Source organism: Chelonoidis abingdonii, chromosome 17, assembly GCF_003597395.2.
Source record: "Chelonoidis abingdonii isolate Lonesome George chromosome 17, CheloAbing_2.0, whole genome shotgun sequence".
Taxonomy (NCBI): Eukaryota; Metazoa; Chordata; order Testudines; family Testudinidae; genus Chelonoidis; species Chelonoidis abingdonii.
This window is the reverse complement of record NC_133785.1, coordinates 37,179,835-37,198,356: the sequence shown is the minus strand read 5'-3', so window position 1 is coordinate 37,198,356 and position 18,522 is coordinate 37,179,835. Positions and strand designations below refer to the sequence as shown.

At 40.7% G+C, this 18,522-nt stretch overlaps 1 protein-coding gene across 14 annotated transcripts in view; it reads left to right on the top strand.

The window, feature by feature from the left end:
- Window positions 1-291: 291 nt before the first annotated feature.
- CEP15 (centrosomal protein 15) overlaps window positions 292-18,522 on the top strand; it is an 80,554-nt gene continuing 62,323 nt past the window's right edge. For 4 of the 14 annotated variants that reach the window (XM_032781867.2, XM_032781861.2, XM_032781860.2 and 1 more), the window contains exons 1-4: window positions 293-420; window positions 2,134-2,218; window positions 3,763-3,886; window positions 11,748-11,822. In XM_032781867.2, the coding sequence (XP_032637758.1) occupies window positions 2,166-2,218; window positions 3,763-3,886; window positions 11,748-11,822 (252 nt within the window). In that variant the 5' untranslated portion in view covers window positions 293-420; window positions 2,134-2,165. Of the gene's footprint in view, window positions 421-823; window positions 1,090-2,133; window positions 2,219-3,762; window positions 3,887-11,747; window positions 11,823-15,062; window positions 17,419-18,522 lie in introns of those variants that run through there. The other 10 variants (XM_075073184.1, XM_032781865.2, XM_032781870.2 and 7 more) reach the window with 6 other exon arrangements.

Here is an 18,522-nt window from a genome sequence, read left to right as displayed (position 1 = left end):
GCCAACTGCCCGGCAGGTCCCCGTGTCAGAGGGCGGGGCTGGAAACAGGGCCCTTCCAGCCTTCAAATCCCCGTCGTCCCGTGTGACCCACTACGCTCCGCATGTGATTGGTTACCGATCCTCCTCTCCTCCAATCACGGCGGCGAAGGCGAGGAGGCGCCTGACCCAGCCCACGGCCTGAGCCCGCCCACCGAGGTGGCGGGACCAATGGCAGGGGGCAGCTCACCCTCCTTTCCTGCCGTCTCCATGGTTTCGTGCCGGCAGCTTGACGGTGAGTGGACAGTTGGCTGCAGGGACTGGACGAGCCGAAGGGGGCGCTGCGGGGAGTGGTACGTCCCGTAGTCCACCCCCCATCCGCCTCCCGGACGCAGTGGTGGAGCCGCAGAGGAGGCTAGTGAAGGGTCTGGTGCCGAAGCCCAGGTGCGCTCACCCTTTCTCGTGCGCGTGCGGATCGAGCGCGAGCGCTGCCTGGGGCCTTTCCCGCCCACTGGGCCCTGAGGCGCTCGACGTGTCACTCCTCCTCCCTCCCGGTATCGATGTCCCCTATGGGGGTGCTGGGCTTGGGTGCTCCCTTCTCAGAGCGCTGCGTGGGGGCATTTCAGGCCGGTGCCCAGGAGGCAGTGATTGCGCGGCCCTGAGGCGCTCGCGCCAGCTTTATGGCCGTTGGCAAGGGCAGCGCTGCCCCCCACCCCCAGCATCGCCAGTAGCTCATGTTTATTACGGGAGGGGGGCGGGGGTGGTTTGGCCTGTTCCTTTCCCGGCATCCACTCACGAACTGCAAGGTGGCTGCCCTTGGTGTCCTTCACGAGGACAGCCGAGTCACCGCAAAAGACAGAGCCATAATGTGACTTTTGGGTGGGGGGGAGCTCCAGTCAGGCCAACTTTGCAACTGCTTCAGGATGGCCATGTGGGAGGGCAGCAGCTCCCCTCCCCCAATTGGACCCATGTGTCTAGAGGGGTGACTCCCATTTATCCCACTATCTGAAACCCTTGTCACCTATGAGCTCACGTGGGGGGGGGGGGGGTGTCAGATAATACAGAGGCCTGAATAACAGACGAGGACACATACACACAGGCCAAACTTGAGAGGTGGAGGACAAGCCCTTGTGTATGGCTGCTTAACGGCTCTTTCCCTCTGAGTTGTCTGAATACAATCCACGTTGCCCATGCTTTGTGGATAACTGGTAGTATACTGTGTGAATGCACATTTTGGGGCGGGGGATTGCTTGAATCCTAATCCAGCTGGTTGAGACACTTGATATTTTTATTTCCCCAGATAGCTGCTGTGGACAGTTGTGTTCATCACTTTATGTATACCTAGTGGCTTTCATTCTGCTGGATCCCAAAGCACTTTAGCATAATGCAGATTCCTTTGAGGTGGAGCTTGTTAAACAACTGACCACAGAATAGGGTAAACTTTTATTATGTGTAGGAAAAAATGCTATAGGGTCTTTAAGCTCCATGCAGAGTAGACAGTATGAACATTGTTTTTTGGTGTCTCATTATAACCCCCACAATCAGATTTAGATTCCACTATTTGTGTAATTCTTCATCCTCTAATTTATACAGCAGTGGGATTATGCTTTTTTCACTCCATTTTTAGATAACATAGAAAATAACATATAAGATGAATTAGCATAATTCAACTGTTGTTTAAATAGGGATGCGTCTTTTTCCAGTGTCTCTAAACTAGCAATGAGAAAAACACTAATCTAAATGGTCTTTGTATATGCACAGTTTGTATGAGCATTTTATTATAGCAGAGGCATGTAAATACACATTCAGTTTGCATAGCTCAAAATCTAGCCCTTGTGCTGCCATTTTCCAGTACATAAAATGGGTTTAATGAGATTCAAGAGGAGATGTAATCATGAGTTAGTAATGTGTATATACAGTGTTTTGAATAAGTAAAGTATCCAGTAGCACTATTGTCTATATAGTGTTTTATTGTACACAGCTCCGATTTCACGTTAAAAAAAAAAAAAAAAAAAAAAAGTTGCTTAGTTAGGTAGGAAGCTGCCCTGCATGTAAATAGGTCTGTCTAATATGCAACATTCTTAAATACTTAAAAGATAAGTATTCATGTATATCTTTGGAAGAATAATTTTAACTTTACTTTGTTTTCTTTAATAGAGTAAAGTTGGCAGTTACTTAAGGAATCAAAGATGGCATTCTACTTAGCACAAGAAGTTCAGCTTGCTAGAAGACATGACAAGATGTAAGTATTTGTTTCAGAATTGTGGCCTATGTTGTAGCAACTTGTACTATGATCTTCCCAAATCTGTCAAACTACTCAGGACTGACTGGTGAGTATGTGCATGGGAGACCTCCACAGAACAGTTAGGTCTTGTAAAAAGAGGTTGGTGTTTTTATAGGGGGCAGTCTTCCTTTGAAAACTACTGACTCCATATCCCAGCCTGTCACAGGGGAGAACGGTGCTGCCAATGCTGTTGTCTTCCAGATGAGCTGCAGAACTGGGGACCTGACCTTTAACCTCAGTATGCTGGCTAAATTCCAACTCAAGTCGCTTGGGTTCTGCCACCCAAAACTCAACTTGTGGTTTCAATTCAATATAGTATTTTCTTCCCATTGACTTCTAAAATATCAGTACATCTTCATTCACTGAAAACTCAGCTTGTAAAGTGAATATCTTATTAAAATGAGTTTGAAAAGTTTGCCTACATTCTGACAACTAGTCAGTAAAAGTAATACACCCTGCTGTTAGATTTGTTTAGGGTTAAGCTCTCAGGGTGTGAGAACTATGAAAAAAGAAATGTGTAGGAAAATACATTTTTATCTACATCAAGACTACAGTAATATACATAACATGTCCATTTACAAGTTGATTATAAAATTCTGACCTCTGGTGCCTGCCTTTTCATAAACACCTTGCATGTATGTTGTTTGATTAGCTCCTTTATATTTATCTTCCAGTTCTCACTGAACAGAATACGTAACAAATTAGTTAATTCTTCATTAGTATAGCAGAGGACTGTTGCTGCAGACTGGGAAAACTGACAAAGAATAATTGTTCTGAAAATCATGGGTCACAGTCACATCTAGTGTAAGTAGATGCAGCTAGATCGAGCAAATTCCGTTCAGCTGTTTGCAGAATGGTGGGGTACTCTGTCTGCAATACAAACAAAATTTTGTGATCACATGCATCCTATACCACATCCATCATTTACTAACTTATGTGACAACAGAGTCTATCTAGATTAGTAGTTGTGTGTAGGGTTGAGTTTTACAAGTCAATTTAAAATGAGACATCTGAGAATCTAAGGCTCATGTAAAGATGGCTCACAAGTAGCACCTGAGTGGAGGTGGCTGGAGGGAATATGAGTCCATAGAGCAAGAAGTATAATTGTCTCTGGGGACTCTGCAGGGAGCTCTTTGACTCTTGCTACATTTCTTTCAGAAAATATATGACTCATTCTCCTCCCAGTGTGGCTTCTGAGCACTTGCAGGGTGGTACCGTGCCTATACTACCTCAACCCATCCTGCCACACTTCATCTGAGATACTCAGAGCTTGTGAGCCCCCTTCATGTATGAGGGCTGCTGATTGCAGCACTATGTCTGCCTCACTACATGGGAACACAGCGGGAAGAGTCTGACTGTACTTTTTCCTTCCCTCAGCACACCCACACTGAAACAGGCATAATTAGGCCTCTAATTTCAAAAGAATTGGTTAAGGTAAAAGGTTATTTTCTAGTTACTGTGCAAAATGTTCTGCCCACTTATTAAAATATTTTCCTTTGTAGACTGTCTCAGAGATTGGTATTGCTACAGCAGATGGAGAATCATCTAGGAGACAAAAAGACTGAAAAGACATCGCAAACACAAGCAGCTGATGCAGCTTATAAAAGAAATGCAGCACTTTTAAATGTAAGTTTCTGTGACTGTCAAGTGGCACATTGTGAAATCCAGTGTTACATAGATCACAGGCTAAAAACATTTGTATCTTTAGTTTTTCAGGTGAATGTTATAACATTAGGGTCCTGATTCTGGAACTTGTGCAAAATGTATGAAATATTGTAACCTGGGATATCACTAGCTATTCCTCACACCCTTCTCATGAGAGCCTGGTGGGATCCCTAATGGGATCTTCGAGTCTGGGTTCCAGCCTGAGCCCGAACATCTATAGTGAAATTTTATAGTCCTGCAGCCAGAGCTCTGTGAGCCTGTCATGGTGTTTTATTGCTGTGTAGACCTATCCCAAGTAAACTGTTTCTAAATGGCTGATTACTGAATCTTTCATTGCAGGCAGACTTACAGTTCTAAGATCATGTTAAGACCCATTTGAAACAAGAGCAGTCTTTTCCTCTGCCATCTTTGTTCTGTATCCATCCAGGAGATTTGCCCATCAAATCCACATTTCTCAAATACTCATTGAACACTGTTGCTTAGATTCAGTTGCAAGTGCGAAGTTAAAATTTGATTGATAGACCAATAGGCAGTGACTCCATGGGTGCTCTGGGGCTGCAGTATCCCCAGAAAAAAATAGTGGGTGCTCAGCAGCCCCACTGATCAGCTCCTCCCTCTTCTCTCCCCCCCCGTGCCTCCCACCCACTGGTGATCAGCTGTTCAGCAGGAGGTGGTGAGAGGGAGGAGCAGGGACAGGAAGAGGCAGAGTGAGGATGGGGTGCACTTGGGGGAGGGGATGGGAAGAGCAAGGGTGGGCTTTGGGAGAAGGGGTGGGCTTTGGGAGAAGGGGTGGAGTGAGGGCGGGGCCTGGGGCATAGCAGGAATTGAGCACTCCCCACAGAAATGAGAAAGTCGGTGCCTCTGGACCACCAGAACTTTTTTCCAGTTAGCAGCTTTTTATTTTTGAGATGTCTGATTTTTTGAGGGTTGTTCAAAAGAAATCTTTTCATTTCCTCCTTTTTTTTAATGAAAAAGAGTATAAAACCTATTAAAGTCACCTTTGTCCAGCGCACATATATTTACTGTTATTATTCAAGGTATAGTCACCTTGTTTTTCTACTGGATGTTGCAGTATCTTGTTCGGTGACATTGTGTCTTTGTTTTGTAAAGGCATCCCATGACCATTTTAGTCTCCAAGGGTGGGGATCCGTCACCTTTATCTCTGAAGAAGGGAAAATTACTTCCCTTTAATTGCTGTGATTGGAGCGTGTTATGACAGATCACCTACTCATCCATTCTGCACTTTTCAGAGTTAGGGGTTCTGTAACCTTCTTGTAGACCAGGGGTGGCCAACCTGTGGCTCTGGAGAATTTAATATGTGGCTCCTTGAATAGGTGCTGACTCTGGGGCTGGAGCTACAGGTGCCAAATTTTCACTGCTCAACCCCAGGCCCTGACCCTACTCCACCCACTTCTGTCCCATCCCCTGAGCCTGCTGCACCTTTGCTCCTCTCCCCTCCACCCAAGAGCCTCCTGTACGCTGCGGAGCAACTGATCACGGCAGGCAGGAGGCACAGAGAGGGAGGAGGAGAAGGTGCTGATCGGCAGGAGGGTGTAGAGAGTGGGTGGGCTGATGGGGGCTGCTGGCTCTTTGGCAATGTACATTGGTAAATTCTGGCTCCTTCTGAGGCTCAGGTTGACCACCCCTGCTGTATATTTTTAAATTCTGCATATATCTTGGCTTCTTCCTCAAGGGGAACTGGTAATTAGGTCAACAGAAAGCTCTTAGTTTGATTGCAGGGACTGACATATGATACCCCCTGCTGGAACTAACAGCTTAGAATTTTGAACCTGAAGAGGGCTCACCTTGACCTCTACCACAAGAGCACATTGTAAAGTGGGGATCTGTTACTAAGTATATCTTCACAGAACAGCACTTAAAAATAGGTTATTTCCTCTGTGCACTTGCCCTTTCTTTTTGCTATTGCTTATTATTTAATTCTACTATCTAATATGGCAAAATGTTTTGGACTCTCATTTGTATGAAAGATTTTTCAAATTTTTCATTCTAGAAAGTGAAAAGATTCATCTTTGTGAAAAAATTTCTGGCCAAGCTGTGTGTGCTGGGGCAAAACTTAACACATCTGCAGTTTGAATGAAACTCTACTGTGGTGCAAGGCCCTCCACCCTACTTAAGTCCCAAACAGACACTGCACAACTGGGGACTGTAGGCAGAAATGCCAGTCAAAGGTGCCTGTGTACCTGATATGTGCTAAAGACAGGATCTCTGCACTGGTCCCATTTAAGGTCACACTGGGGATAGGATAGGGGCAGGATTGCAGGTCCAATGGCACCAAAACCCTGTGAAATGGGTGTGGCTGCTGTTCCAGCTTTGGTCTGAAAGAGCTGATATGTAGATTTGGCCTCACCATGCCTTCTGGGTTCCACTCATCTAGAGCCTGAATACCCAGACTTTGTGAAGGTGTGGGAAATTTCACCCATTATATTTTCCCCCATAACTCTTCTCCATATGTGTTTTTTATAAATACGGTTCAAATTAGCACTTATTTGTTGACAAGCATAGTAAATGCAGATTACGTTTGTGCATACTGAAACAAGCTCATTATGATAGTAAATGTTATTGATATCTTAATGTAAACCTATAGCAAAAATATGTAGTCTTGTAGTTATGCAGGATATTTGCCATCTACTATCGTATTCCTCAAAATGATTTCTTTCAAGTGTCAAAAACATTAGTGTTCATAGAAGAAATAAAAACATATGTATGACCATCAAAACAAATAGTCTGGCAGGATAAAGCATCGTAAATAAGTCTCGATATATTAATTTTATACTAGCTTTAACAGACATGCAGTACTGCAGATGCTTTCTGATAACAAAATAAAACAGGAAAGAGATCCATGCGGAATAATATATTAGAGCCTTGAAAAAACGATTCATATTTATGTGCCAGCTTCAGAATATTGTTCCTGATACCAGGCACTGTACATTTCACAGTTACCATGTGGGGAGTTGTTGATTTGGCCTACTCAGAAATACATGGACATGATGAGGTGTTGATTTTTGCTTAAACTTAGAAAAAAACAGAAATGCAAATAAAATTAATTCAGTTTTATGGGAACATTAAAAAAAACCCTACGCTTTCCCCTTCTGCCAATTGAAATTTTATGTTCACATAGCTCAAAAAGGCTGAAGCTAGAAACTTCAAACTTAGCTTGCTTTATAATCCTTATTGAGTTTAGGGGAAAAATGAAATTTGAAGAAAATAGATTTTAAAGATTGAAGTCAGCATTTTTATACAATTGTGTTAGAGTATGTTTTTCCCCCTAACATGTTTAAAGAAGGCGTTGTCCAGTTTAAGAATGTTCGTTCAGGCCTTGGATTAAACACCTCACTTAGGTGCTGTATTAAGTGCTGAGATTGCAGTAGTACTACTAAGTGTCTTCAGAGCTATGTTACCTTGGCCACCTTTCACACATGTACATAAGAACGACTATACTGAGTCAGACTAAAGGTCCATCTAGCCGAGTGTCCTGTCTTCTGACAGTGGCCAATGCCAGGTGCCCCAGAGGGAATGAACAAAACAGGTAATCATCAAGTGATCCATCCCTTGTCGCCCATGTATGTAGTTTTTTCTGTTCCTTGTTATTCATAAATCTTAATGTATTACTGTGATATCTAGTATATACACCTCTACCCTGATAAAACATGAATTTGGCTATAACACGGTAAAGCAGCACTCTGGGGGGGGCGGGCAGGGTTATGCACTCTGACAGTTAGATATAACACGGTTTCACCTATAACACGGTAAGATTTTTTTGGCTCCCGGGACAGCATTATATCGGGGTAGAGGTGTCCTATAAAGTTTAGGATGTGTGATGTAACAGTAAGCATTTTAGCAGAAAATGTGGGCCAAATTCTGATCTCATATATGATGGTGTAAATCTGGATTATACGAGTGTAAATGACAGCTGAATTTGGCCCCAGTAAAGTGATGTTTGTATCAGAATCTCCATTTTACCTCTGTGAAGGGACATGAACTTTTTTTCTTGTAGTCCTGGCCATTTTATCTAATACGTTATGGGATAGACTAGTGCTTAATATTGTAGTATCCTAGATTCTGTCTTACTTGCCAAAGGTGTTTGCACTGCTGCCTTCAGATAAATTGGAGAGAGTTAGAAAAGATAAATTCCCAACACCAGACTTTAAAAAATAAAAATGCCACAACAGGCACCTCCTAGTCACCAGCTACATGCAAAGGTGCCATCTTATCTTTCAGTAGCCTCAGTTTTTTTCCAAGGCATACTGCACCTTCCAGCAAACATTTCTTTCACTGTCTGTCATTAAATCAGTTTTCTGAATGACAATGGATTGCAAATATACAAACTGGAGTGGAGCAACAAAAAGAGACATCTGATATCTAGGCCATCCCAATGTGACCTTCTCTACTAAAATGTGTACAATAGCTGTTTTCCCTAGGCTGAAAGTAATTTATTTCCTACTATCATAAACATTCCTGTATCAAAATTAAGTAGCCACAGAGATAGCGATCTTGGTCTGTTTTGCTCCTTCCTATGTAAATACTTGTAGGAAGAAGTCATAGGGGGAGGAAAATGCTCTGAGGGGAATGTGGTGCATAAAAACCCATATAGATAGGACTGAATGGAGACTGATCCACCTTTTCACCATGACAGGTAATTTCTCCAGGCCATGGCAAAGGCATGTTGGTGAAGTGTGGGGAAGCTTGCCTGGTGCTGTCCTGTTCTGTGTGCATACACACAGAGAACTTGACTTTGCAGTGTTGTCAAGCCATGGCTGCTGTGCAATTTTAATTTTAACTGAAACCCACTTTGTTTTGTCATTTTTTGTTCTGAGTTCCAGAAAAGGAAGGAATCAGAAAGTGTTGTGTATGTATCAGATGTGTTTATGCCTCAAATTCTTAACGGTTTCAACTGTATCCAGACCAGTTCCAGAACAAAGAACAGAAATTGCATGCACAGAGTCCATAAAGTCGACAATTACTGTCATGATTTGTATTATTCACTGGGCATCATCTCTGATGCTCAGCCCTGTTCAGAATATGCCAGAAAATATAGTTCCTGAACCAGTGTGTATAAAATGTTTAGCCCTGGATAAGATGGCTCAGATATTTAAGTATCAAATGTATAGTTATTAAGCACATGTTAATATCTGTGATTGAAGGCGCTGATGACAATAGAAGTTTTACTAGATTAAGGACTAGAAGATTTGACTATCCAACTTTCTTTCTAGAGAAAGAGCTGCCCAGAGCTCCTGTGCCTATTTATTTTCCTTTCCTGCCTGCAATGTCCCTGATATATCTCAGAAGTGGTTGGTTTTGTTTCTCAACTTTAAAATATAGAATTTTCTTGCTCCTTGGTTTTAAATATTCTCCTGTGACAATTGCAACTCAATCACTGTAGTGTTGTGTTTAAGAGCCTTCTGGAAAGTAACTAGCCTTTAAACAGAAATAAAAGCAGTGTTGCCAAATCTCATGATTTTGTCATGAGTCTCATGCTAATTGCTTTCCTTAACGTCCCAGCTCCTGGAGTCAAGTGGATATATGATGATTTCAGCCTTCATTCTGAAAGAAAAATGAAGTTTCTAGCCCTCGTGGCTGTGGAGAAAACTACAAAATTTTACTCCAGTACGCCCTAAAGGCTCAAAAGCAAAAAAACCCCAAAAAAATCCCAAAGCTGTTACTTTTACATAATCTCATGATTTTTGGTGAGCCTGATTGATGATTTTTGAACATTTGGAGTTGGCAATAATACTATGAAAGTTCCTAGAAAGTGTCAGTTTCACTGCTGTTTAAAGTTAGTTTCTAGTCTATTAGCAGTAGTGAGGTAACACTGGTAGAGCCCCCCTGGCAGATACATTCTAAACTCATGGGGCCTTGCCCTAGTAAGATGTTTCCCAAGTTAAATGATCTATTCCAAGCTTGATGAACTGCAAAAAAGTGATAGAAAGTAATCTAGATTTTTCTACAAGTGTTTCAATTGTTGTATTCAAGAGTTAGTAACAAAGAATATACATTACAGTTTTAAACCTAACCAATGCCCCTTAAGAAGTGACTTGACACAAGATATGAGAACATGTTAGTATTAGAGCTGAGTGGGTCTAATATTTATTTAATCCTCATTTTTTATATAGAAAATAGATACAGTGCTCCTATCAGCTAATTTCTACGTTATTATCTGCAAAAAAAAAACAAAACACCTAGAGTTTTCAGGGGGCTAAGTAGCCCCTGGAATCACAGTTAAAGTTGCCTCCCCCCTACACACACACACAGACCAAAATCTGAAATGGCGCCCCTGCATCATTTGTTCAATGTCCCTTTCTCATTCCCTCCTTTCGACCCTATGACCTGCACCCTTATTACTATTTGTTCATTTTTTCTCCATTGTACTTAATTCTGGTCCTGTGGCCTCTCCTTCATGCGAAAAGGCAGCCTCCCATTACTGTGGCGTGCTCCATCCATCAATCCCAGGATTTAAATAGGGTAGCACCTTATACCATCCTTCCGCAGAGATCAGTTAGCCACCTCAAACCAGCACTAGGTTCACTGATAAAACTGTAGAAAGACCAAACAAAAAACTGCTTGGATGATATTTTCAATCTTATTCTTTTCTATTTGCATACAGTAAAATCATTATAAATATGCTATAAAACCAGTCCAAATATTAATACATTTTCATTCATTTTAAATAAAGATGAACATTGTAACTTATTGGATTTTAGCTAAGAACTTTCAGCTAAGAACTATTAGTTTCTTTTAATCATGCTCTGCACTAATATTAGGCCAGATTCTGCAACCCTTACTCATGTTGATTAGCACGTACACAAGTATTCCAATTGGCTACTACTCAATATGAGTAATTGTGTTTGGGTTCTCCTGTAGACCTGCTCCTTGAGAATCTCACTGTTCTGAGCAGCAGTGGCAGTGTATCTTTGGGAAGTCCCTTTGGGGAATTTCCTCCCTCATTTATTTTTTATGCTGTACTTTTCACACCTGCTTTCTGCTCCCAACTCTGCTGTCTGCTATGCTTCCCTCCCCACCCTCCGTTCTGCTTTTTCTCCTTCACACCCATCTCCCACGCCCCTTTCCATTTCTTCGTCTGCCCAAAAGCCCTGCACTCAATCTCTTCAGTGCTTCGCTATGGAACTAAGCCCACAAGAAAGGGTTGCAATTTAAAAGAGTCTTTTCAACTTGAGTCTAGGCCTCTGTGAACCCAGCACATGTCTACTGGGCAAGTGGAAGCCCACGTGCAGATTTTTTAAAGAAAGCTAAGGGAGGTGTTTTCTCATCTGAGTTTGAATGTCTGATGAACAGCTTGCTGCATCTCTACATTTTTGTGCACATGTTATGCATGCATATTAGCAAGTCATCTTTGTCTTGGGGAAGACAAGATCTTGAACACAGTTTGCTTAGTTACTTTAAAGCTACAATAGATAGAATATATGCTTCGGTTCATCTACATAGCATAGTGAATACCACTCTCCTTTTTTTTTCCTGTATTGTCATGAGGAACATAGTCTAACTATAAATTACCTTTGTGTGTGGAGAGATTAAATATGTAGTAGGTGCTGTCTATCAGAACGCTTCTGGCAAAGAAAATAATTCTTACAGCCAGGAAATGCAAGAAAGTTCAGCAAAGCATCCAATATATTAGTGTTATTGTCAAAAATAAGAGGCTGCAGGATCTATGGCTAAACAGAAGATTTCAGTTCCAGGGATATCAAATCCAGTGCTTTTTAGGAGAAATAAGTTCACTTAAAAGGCAATTAAATATATATTGCCTGTTAATGTCACCTGTAACTTGTCAAACGCTTATTTTAAACAGGATATAGAAGCAGCAGAGAAGAGGCTGCAAGCAAGAGTACATCGACAGCCACATCCTGATATTGCTAAGCTTGAAGTAAGTCCTGAAATAAACTCCATCCTTTCACTTGCTGTGTACAAAATAGTTCCCTTTTTTTCTGAAGCATATTTATAAAATAAAAATAATTGATTTTGAAATTGACTGATATAGCCAAGGGCCTGTGTACTGTGCAGTAGGCTGAACCTAAATTCTGGGCTAAGGTCCCTAGATTCTGCAGTAGCCAGGGGGAAATTCTCTAGCAGATTCAGATATTTTTTTTGACTGGAGCTTTTTATTTAATTAAATATGAAAATGAAAAATGTAAGAATCACAGCAGCCTTTATAGTGTTTTTCAATATTAAATTCAACTTACCTTTTTTGTCCTTACATTTTCAGTTTTAAGTACACCACAGATTGTCATCTTCATGTTGAGTCAACAGTCCATGAAGATGAATGGGGAAGTTCACACCTGTCAGAGCTATTGTGTAAGGGTGGTTGGGAACATGTGAAGATATCACTGTTGCAGTCACAGTTAGTTCACATTTTCAAGATTTTCTTTCCAACCACAATAGCTTGAAGCAATTTTTTTTTTAAATTAAAATTGAGGTTCTGGAGCACAAGTCTACAGAAAAGGGTGAACTCTGCCATGGTAAAATACATGGGGCCTGATTATAGTGAGTGCCATCATTCAGTTAATATCCTGAAGTCCTGAGTATTTAGTAGACCAAAAAAATTGTATCAAAGTATACTTTAAAAATTTCTGTTACAGTGACAGATGTGACAGCATACTATTTTAATGGTCCTATCACTTTAAAATAAATAGGGATGTGATATATTCACTTTTTTGGATTTGTTGGATACTAAATATCGCCTATCTTCCCCTCATCCTCCGAAATAAAAATCAGACGCAAAATATAAATTTAGGTACTGTATACTACACAGTTACTCAGGAAATGAAGCTGTTTAAAGTGAGTTGATTTATATTAATGAAATAGTAAATAACATTAAAGTTTAAAATATTTTAAGTTGCAACTTGCAAACAAAGTTAATTCTGGTAGCTGACAAATTAGTTAAAAGTGAAGAAATGGAACTAAGTTATTTAAGCTGAGTCTATAAGACTAAGGGTGTGATCCTGCAAACCCTTATACACATGGGTAATTCCATGGAGTTCACTAGGACTGTGCATGTTCTAAAGTTAAGTGTTTGCAGGACCAGGTCTAAATTTATCCCTGGGATATATTTATTACATAAGTCATAAATGCCTGTTTGTGTGCTGCAAATAGAGTTTTAGTCCTTAATAATTTAAAACAGTTGTCACTTACGCATGGACTGTACTGTCTCAGCTGTGTTTTAGCAACATCTGTCTGTATTAGGCCTGAAGTCCCAGGGGTGGCTCTAGGCATTTTGCTGTCCCAAGCACAGCAGGCAGGCTGCCTTTGGCGGCTTGCCTGCGGTGGGTCCGCTGGTCCCGCGGCTTCGGCAGACCTCTAAAGCCGCGGGACCAGTGGACCCTCCGCAGGCACGCCGCCAAAGGCAACTTGCCTGCCGCCCTCGCAACACCAGCAGAGCACCCCCCACGGCTTGCCACCCCAGGCATGCACTTGGCGTGCTGGGGCCTGGAGCCGCCCCTGTGAAGTCCCATACTCTAGAGAGTTTTGACATTTCCAGTTCTGGTTCAATCACTGTGAAGAATTACATATCATTGCATAGTAAATTCTGCAGAACAAATCTGGTAGCAATTACACAAAATAGTACAGATTAAAAAAAATCTGGTGTAGATCTTTACAGTGTGGATAAACTGGACAAAAGTCAGATAATTCGTAGCAACTATTGATAGAAACAGTGTTGACTTTTGCCTTCATCCTCCCCACTCGATAATGAGAGTTATGGGAGAGTGGTGTTACTATTTCAAGGGAAAATTTCACATATTTAATCGTATATTTTTAAGGAGAGGGCACTAAATAGCATGAAAGGAAAATATCTTTCATATACAAAATTGACTGTCCACATTCCTTCCAATAAAACTTTCAAAGGATATTTAACACATGGCCTTAATACATATGTATATCAGATGTGATTTTCACAGCTGATTATAATGGCTCCTTAACTTAACAGTCCAAGTACAGATTCATGTGATTACACATAAAATTTCAAAGAAGATCTATTGTGTAAATACATTTTATTAATGATGTATAGAAATTGTGCATATGAGTTACACACATGAACCAAAATAGTTACCCAATAGTCCAGCACTTCCAAAGGAGAGATTTATGATGTGTCACGTATATGCACTAAAATATTTAAGTAAATAAAAACGGATTTTTTCTTTTTTAAAAAAAGCCTAAATATATGTGTACAAAATCTATACAAATATTTTGCTAAAAAAGCAATCTCCAGGTAAATATATTGGCCCCAGTTGAACAAAGCATTTAAGAGTGTGCTTAAAGTTAAGTACATTGTTTGCTAAATCTGGACCTTTGTCTTCAACTCTTAACTAAAGTATTTTTATGGCCTGTAGTATAAATTGTATGATTTCATCCATAAACATTAATGATTTAATCCTAAGCATTAACAAATATATGCTCAAGATGCTCCTGTGAAAATGGGGAATGTTATCTCTGTTCTTCAGTTGGAAAAACTGAGACACAGAAGTTAAACCTCTTACCCAAGACCCTAGAACAAGTGCATGTCAGAGCTGTAGCTAGAAATCAGGAACTTCTGGCTACCACTTTGTTTCTTAGACCACAAGATAGATAGTTGTGCAGTTTTCTTTCTTGAGCTAAGTACTTGAACCAATTACATTATCGGGGATTTATTCATTGCAAAATTTAGCTCGCAAATATTTTTGAGACAACCTCAAATTAATGCACTACTTGTCTGGTGATAGGATTAAACAACAAATTTATTTTTATCTCAAAATCCTGCTAAATTAGAATTATAATGTTAATATTTAGGCTTGAGAAAGTGTTTGTTTTACAGAAACATGAATACAATTCCATGAACATGAATACTACCATTATGATGGGTTCCCTTTCTAATATATTATCCACCACAAGAGGGCACATTCAGTCACTGCATAACTTACTCTAGAAGGTGAAATCCTGCCAACTTCTGTTACATTGTTTAAGTGAGGGATTGGAAATTTGGTATCCAAATAATTTGGTCTTTTTTGAATTGCTTCACACATGAGACAAGCTTTAATAACACATTGTATGTGTTGTTTTATGATAAATTGGTAAATAGATTAAATTGTGAAGCAAACTTAAATTGCTTATTGTTGCATCATATCTTTCTTAGACTCTCTATTGGGCATCAGTAGAAGAATCTATTCCTAAGTGGGAGCAGTTTCTTTTAGGAAGAGCACAAACACCTGTTGGTTTTAAGAAAAAGAAATCTGCAAAGTATAACATAAGTCACCCAGAAGGAGCTGCACAAAGATAAAGAGAAAACAAAACAGAGACTACCATTTGACTTGAATGGGCAAAATAATCCTATCCAGACAACAGTGTGTCAGGCCACTAAATTTCAATTTCAGTGTATGTATATGAAAATTAATCATGTTTGATGGGTTTTTTCCAGTTGTATCTGTGTGGAAGAGTTCAGCTAATCTGTAGTCTGCCATCTCAAGGAGGCTAAGAATAACATTTCTCCTGGTGGAAGGAACAATCCTTTTTTAAAAATGACTTTATAAGATCAGAAATTAAAGACACTGGTATATGGAAGCCCACCAGTACAATTGCCTCTTTAAGATGACATGAGTTTTAGGTTACATATAATCCTTCACTTTTGTATTTTTAAGAATGTTGTATAAATGTACTTTTTATTTTCTTGAACCTCCTTGGCCACAGGGGGCATTTACTCTGAGAAGAGCAGGCAGTTTACACCAGGCTGTGGGGGAAGCTTTAGTTTATGGCTGGGATCCTTTATATGAGCGCAGTGGTAAAGGGCACATATTTAGTTTGTATGTCCCCTGTTTTCCCTGATCATGTCAGTGACACTGATTTTTTTGGAGGAGCGGGGAAAGGGCTGTGTTGGTCTCACCCATAAGCAATTGCAATTTCTGTTCCATTAACCACTGCTGCACCCTCTTTCCCTGGCTCACTTCCCATATTGGGTTCTGTGCTTGGTTTTCGAAAGAAGATGCCAATGTGAATTTGGGTTGAACCCAGCCATGAAGTTCATTTTATAGACATTGACGTAACAAACATCAGTATTATATTTTGGCCATGTTTCCTTTGTAGTTTTAAGCCATTGCTTCATGTCGCTTTCATTTTGTTAATGTAATCCAGAGACATAATTTATGGATAAGGCCAAGGGAGGTGGGGAAGAACCAGACAGAAAGCCAGCCCACCTGAGCTCCCAAAGATCACAGATACTGGAATAAGAAGGTGAAGAGCTTGCTTTCTATCTCAGATCAAGGACAGTTACTCAGCCTCTGGCTACAAGCATGGAAGGCCAGCCAGTGGTTTTTTGCTTGCACCTTATTAATTATTTGTATTCTCTAAGTGCCTAGGAGCCTTTGTCATGGACCAGAACCCCACTGTGCTAGGTGCTGTACAAACAGAACAAAGACAGTCCCTGCCCCAGATAGCTTACAGTCTGAAGCCAACCCCTTGGTAAATTAGTGTGCGTGGGAGCCACTGTCCATTGCTTTCTAGTGTTTGCATATATTGAAGACCCAATTTAGAGAGAAATCCTTTAAGTAAATGACTTAGAGGTCTTTGTGCTTTTTCACTCTTCCATACCAAGGAAAGATAGTGGATGTTGGGGTGGAGGGGAGCAGGTTCTTCCAGATTTGGGACTCGAGTCAAGAAGATCAATAGAAACCAATTTCAATAAAGGGTGGTTACTATTTCCATAGTGCAAGAAGAATTCATGTACATGGTTATATGAAATTGGGCTATGCAAACCACTTCAGTCAGCTATAGGCTAACCAAATTAATTACTAGGAACTATTAGGAATGATGAGGCCTCACTCCCTTATTTGGTGTTAGGGGGTTTGTCCTGTGTCTGTGTCTGGCGGTAACCTTGTCCCTGTATCTGATTTTTGTGTTATGGATGAATGATCTAACAGCATCTTTCTTATACTCCCTGACCATCCTCTACACAAGTATTACAGCTCTTTACACTGCTCTATAAGGAAGGTTCAACTTCCGAATTGTGCACCTAGAGCATTATGTGAATTTAATTAATCAAATAGGATTTAATTATCCAGTGCTGACTAACTCTTAGTGAGGAATTCATTGACCCTCAGAATAGGGAGCAGCCTCTCCAGCTGGAGACCACAGGAAGTCTGAACAGTTTGCAAGGGCCAACACCTGCAGAAGCTATTTTCTGCTAGATCAGGCCCTTAATTTGCTGACGTTAAATCTCTCAAAGATGCACCAAAAAAAAGAAAAAATCCCCCCCTCCAGCTGCATTTTAAAATGATTTTACATGTTCAAAGTTTATATTAAACTTTTTCTATTTAAGTGTCCATTAAACTGATAAGTTTTTACAGAAACTGCCATGTTAGAAATATCCTGTTGAATGGGTGTTGGTGTTTGTAACAATAACGTTGTTTTCATAATATGTGATGGCAGATTAGCACGCTTCTCTGCAGTGTTGTTAACAGTTGTAATTAAGGAATAAACAGTAAAGGGTGTCAGTCCGATGACAATTCCATCTATAGTGTCACAATACAAAATGTCACAAAATATTAGAACTGTTATATAACTACAAAAATATCAAATTAGGCTTTCATCTTTGAAGCAGAAAGCTTAAAAAAAACTGGCATAGAGACTGTTGCAATTTTATACCTACTCATTGTTCTGTCACAAAGACAAATTGGTAATATTTTGTTCTATAAGCTTATAAAGTGATTCTCAGCCATACTGTTGATTTAACAGTAGTGGGCGCAGATTTTTAGTTCTGGAGCTCTGAAATTATAAATCCAGCCAGATGCAGGAGTGATAGAAAAGGAACAATTTTTATACTTCAAAGGGGAGCTTTTTGAAAGGCACAAAGGAAGTTGGGTTCCCGAAGAGGAAGGATGAGTCAGTGGTTAGCTCACTAGCAAGAGACCTGGATTCAATTCCTTGCTCTGCCACAGACTTTCAGGGCAACATCCACAAAGGCATTTAGATAACTAATTGCATGTGCCCAACTTGAAAATTGAGATCCTTAAAACTTGTGGTCAGCTGCTGGCCCACCCAGTAGGTGCCTAAATTCCATGGATGCTGAAGTTCCATTTGGTCCTCAGGCGCAAATCTGCCTTAAGTCCTGATGCCACCAAGCTGCTCAGCAAGCTCATGCATAAGATCCAGCAGGATTCACAAAGTAAGCCTTTCCCTGCCTATCTTGCCTACAAGGTCCAAGCTGGTGGGAATTCCCAGAGTATGTCTACTCCTCAACTAGACATCCATGTCTGGCCCGTGCCAGCCGACCTGGGTTTGTGGGGCTCAGGCAGCAAGGCTGTTCCACTGCTGGACTCAGGATGGAGCCTGGACTCAAGACCATGCAAAGTGGGAGGATCTCCAGAGGCTACATAGCAGTTAAACAGCCCTGCCGTCTGAACCCCATGAGTCCAAGTCACCTGGCACCGGCTAGCTGTAGGTTTTGCTGTATACACATACCCTCAGAGGCCCTCTTAGAAGCTCCCAGTGAAAAAGAATGGAATTTAAGTTCCTACCTTCCATTTGTACTTTTGAAAATCTCTCCCTGAGATTTGAAAATAATGAAGAAATATTCAACCACAGTGAAATTTATTTCTGTTTCA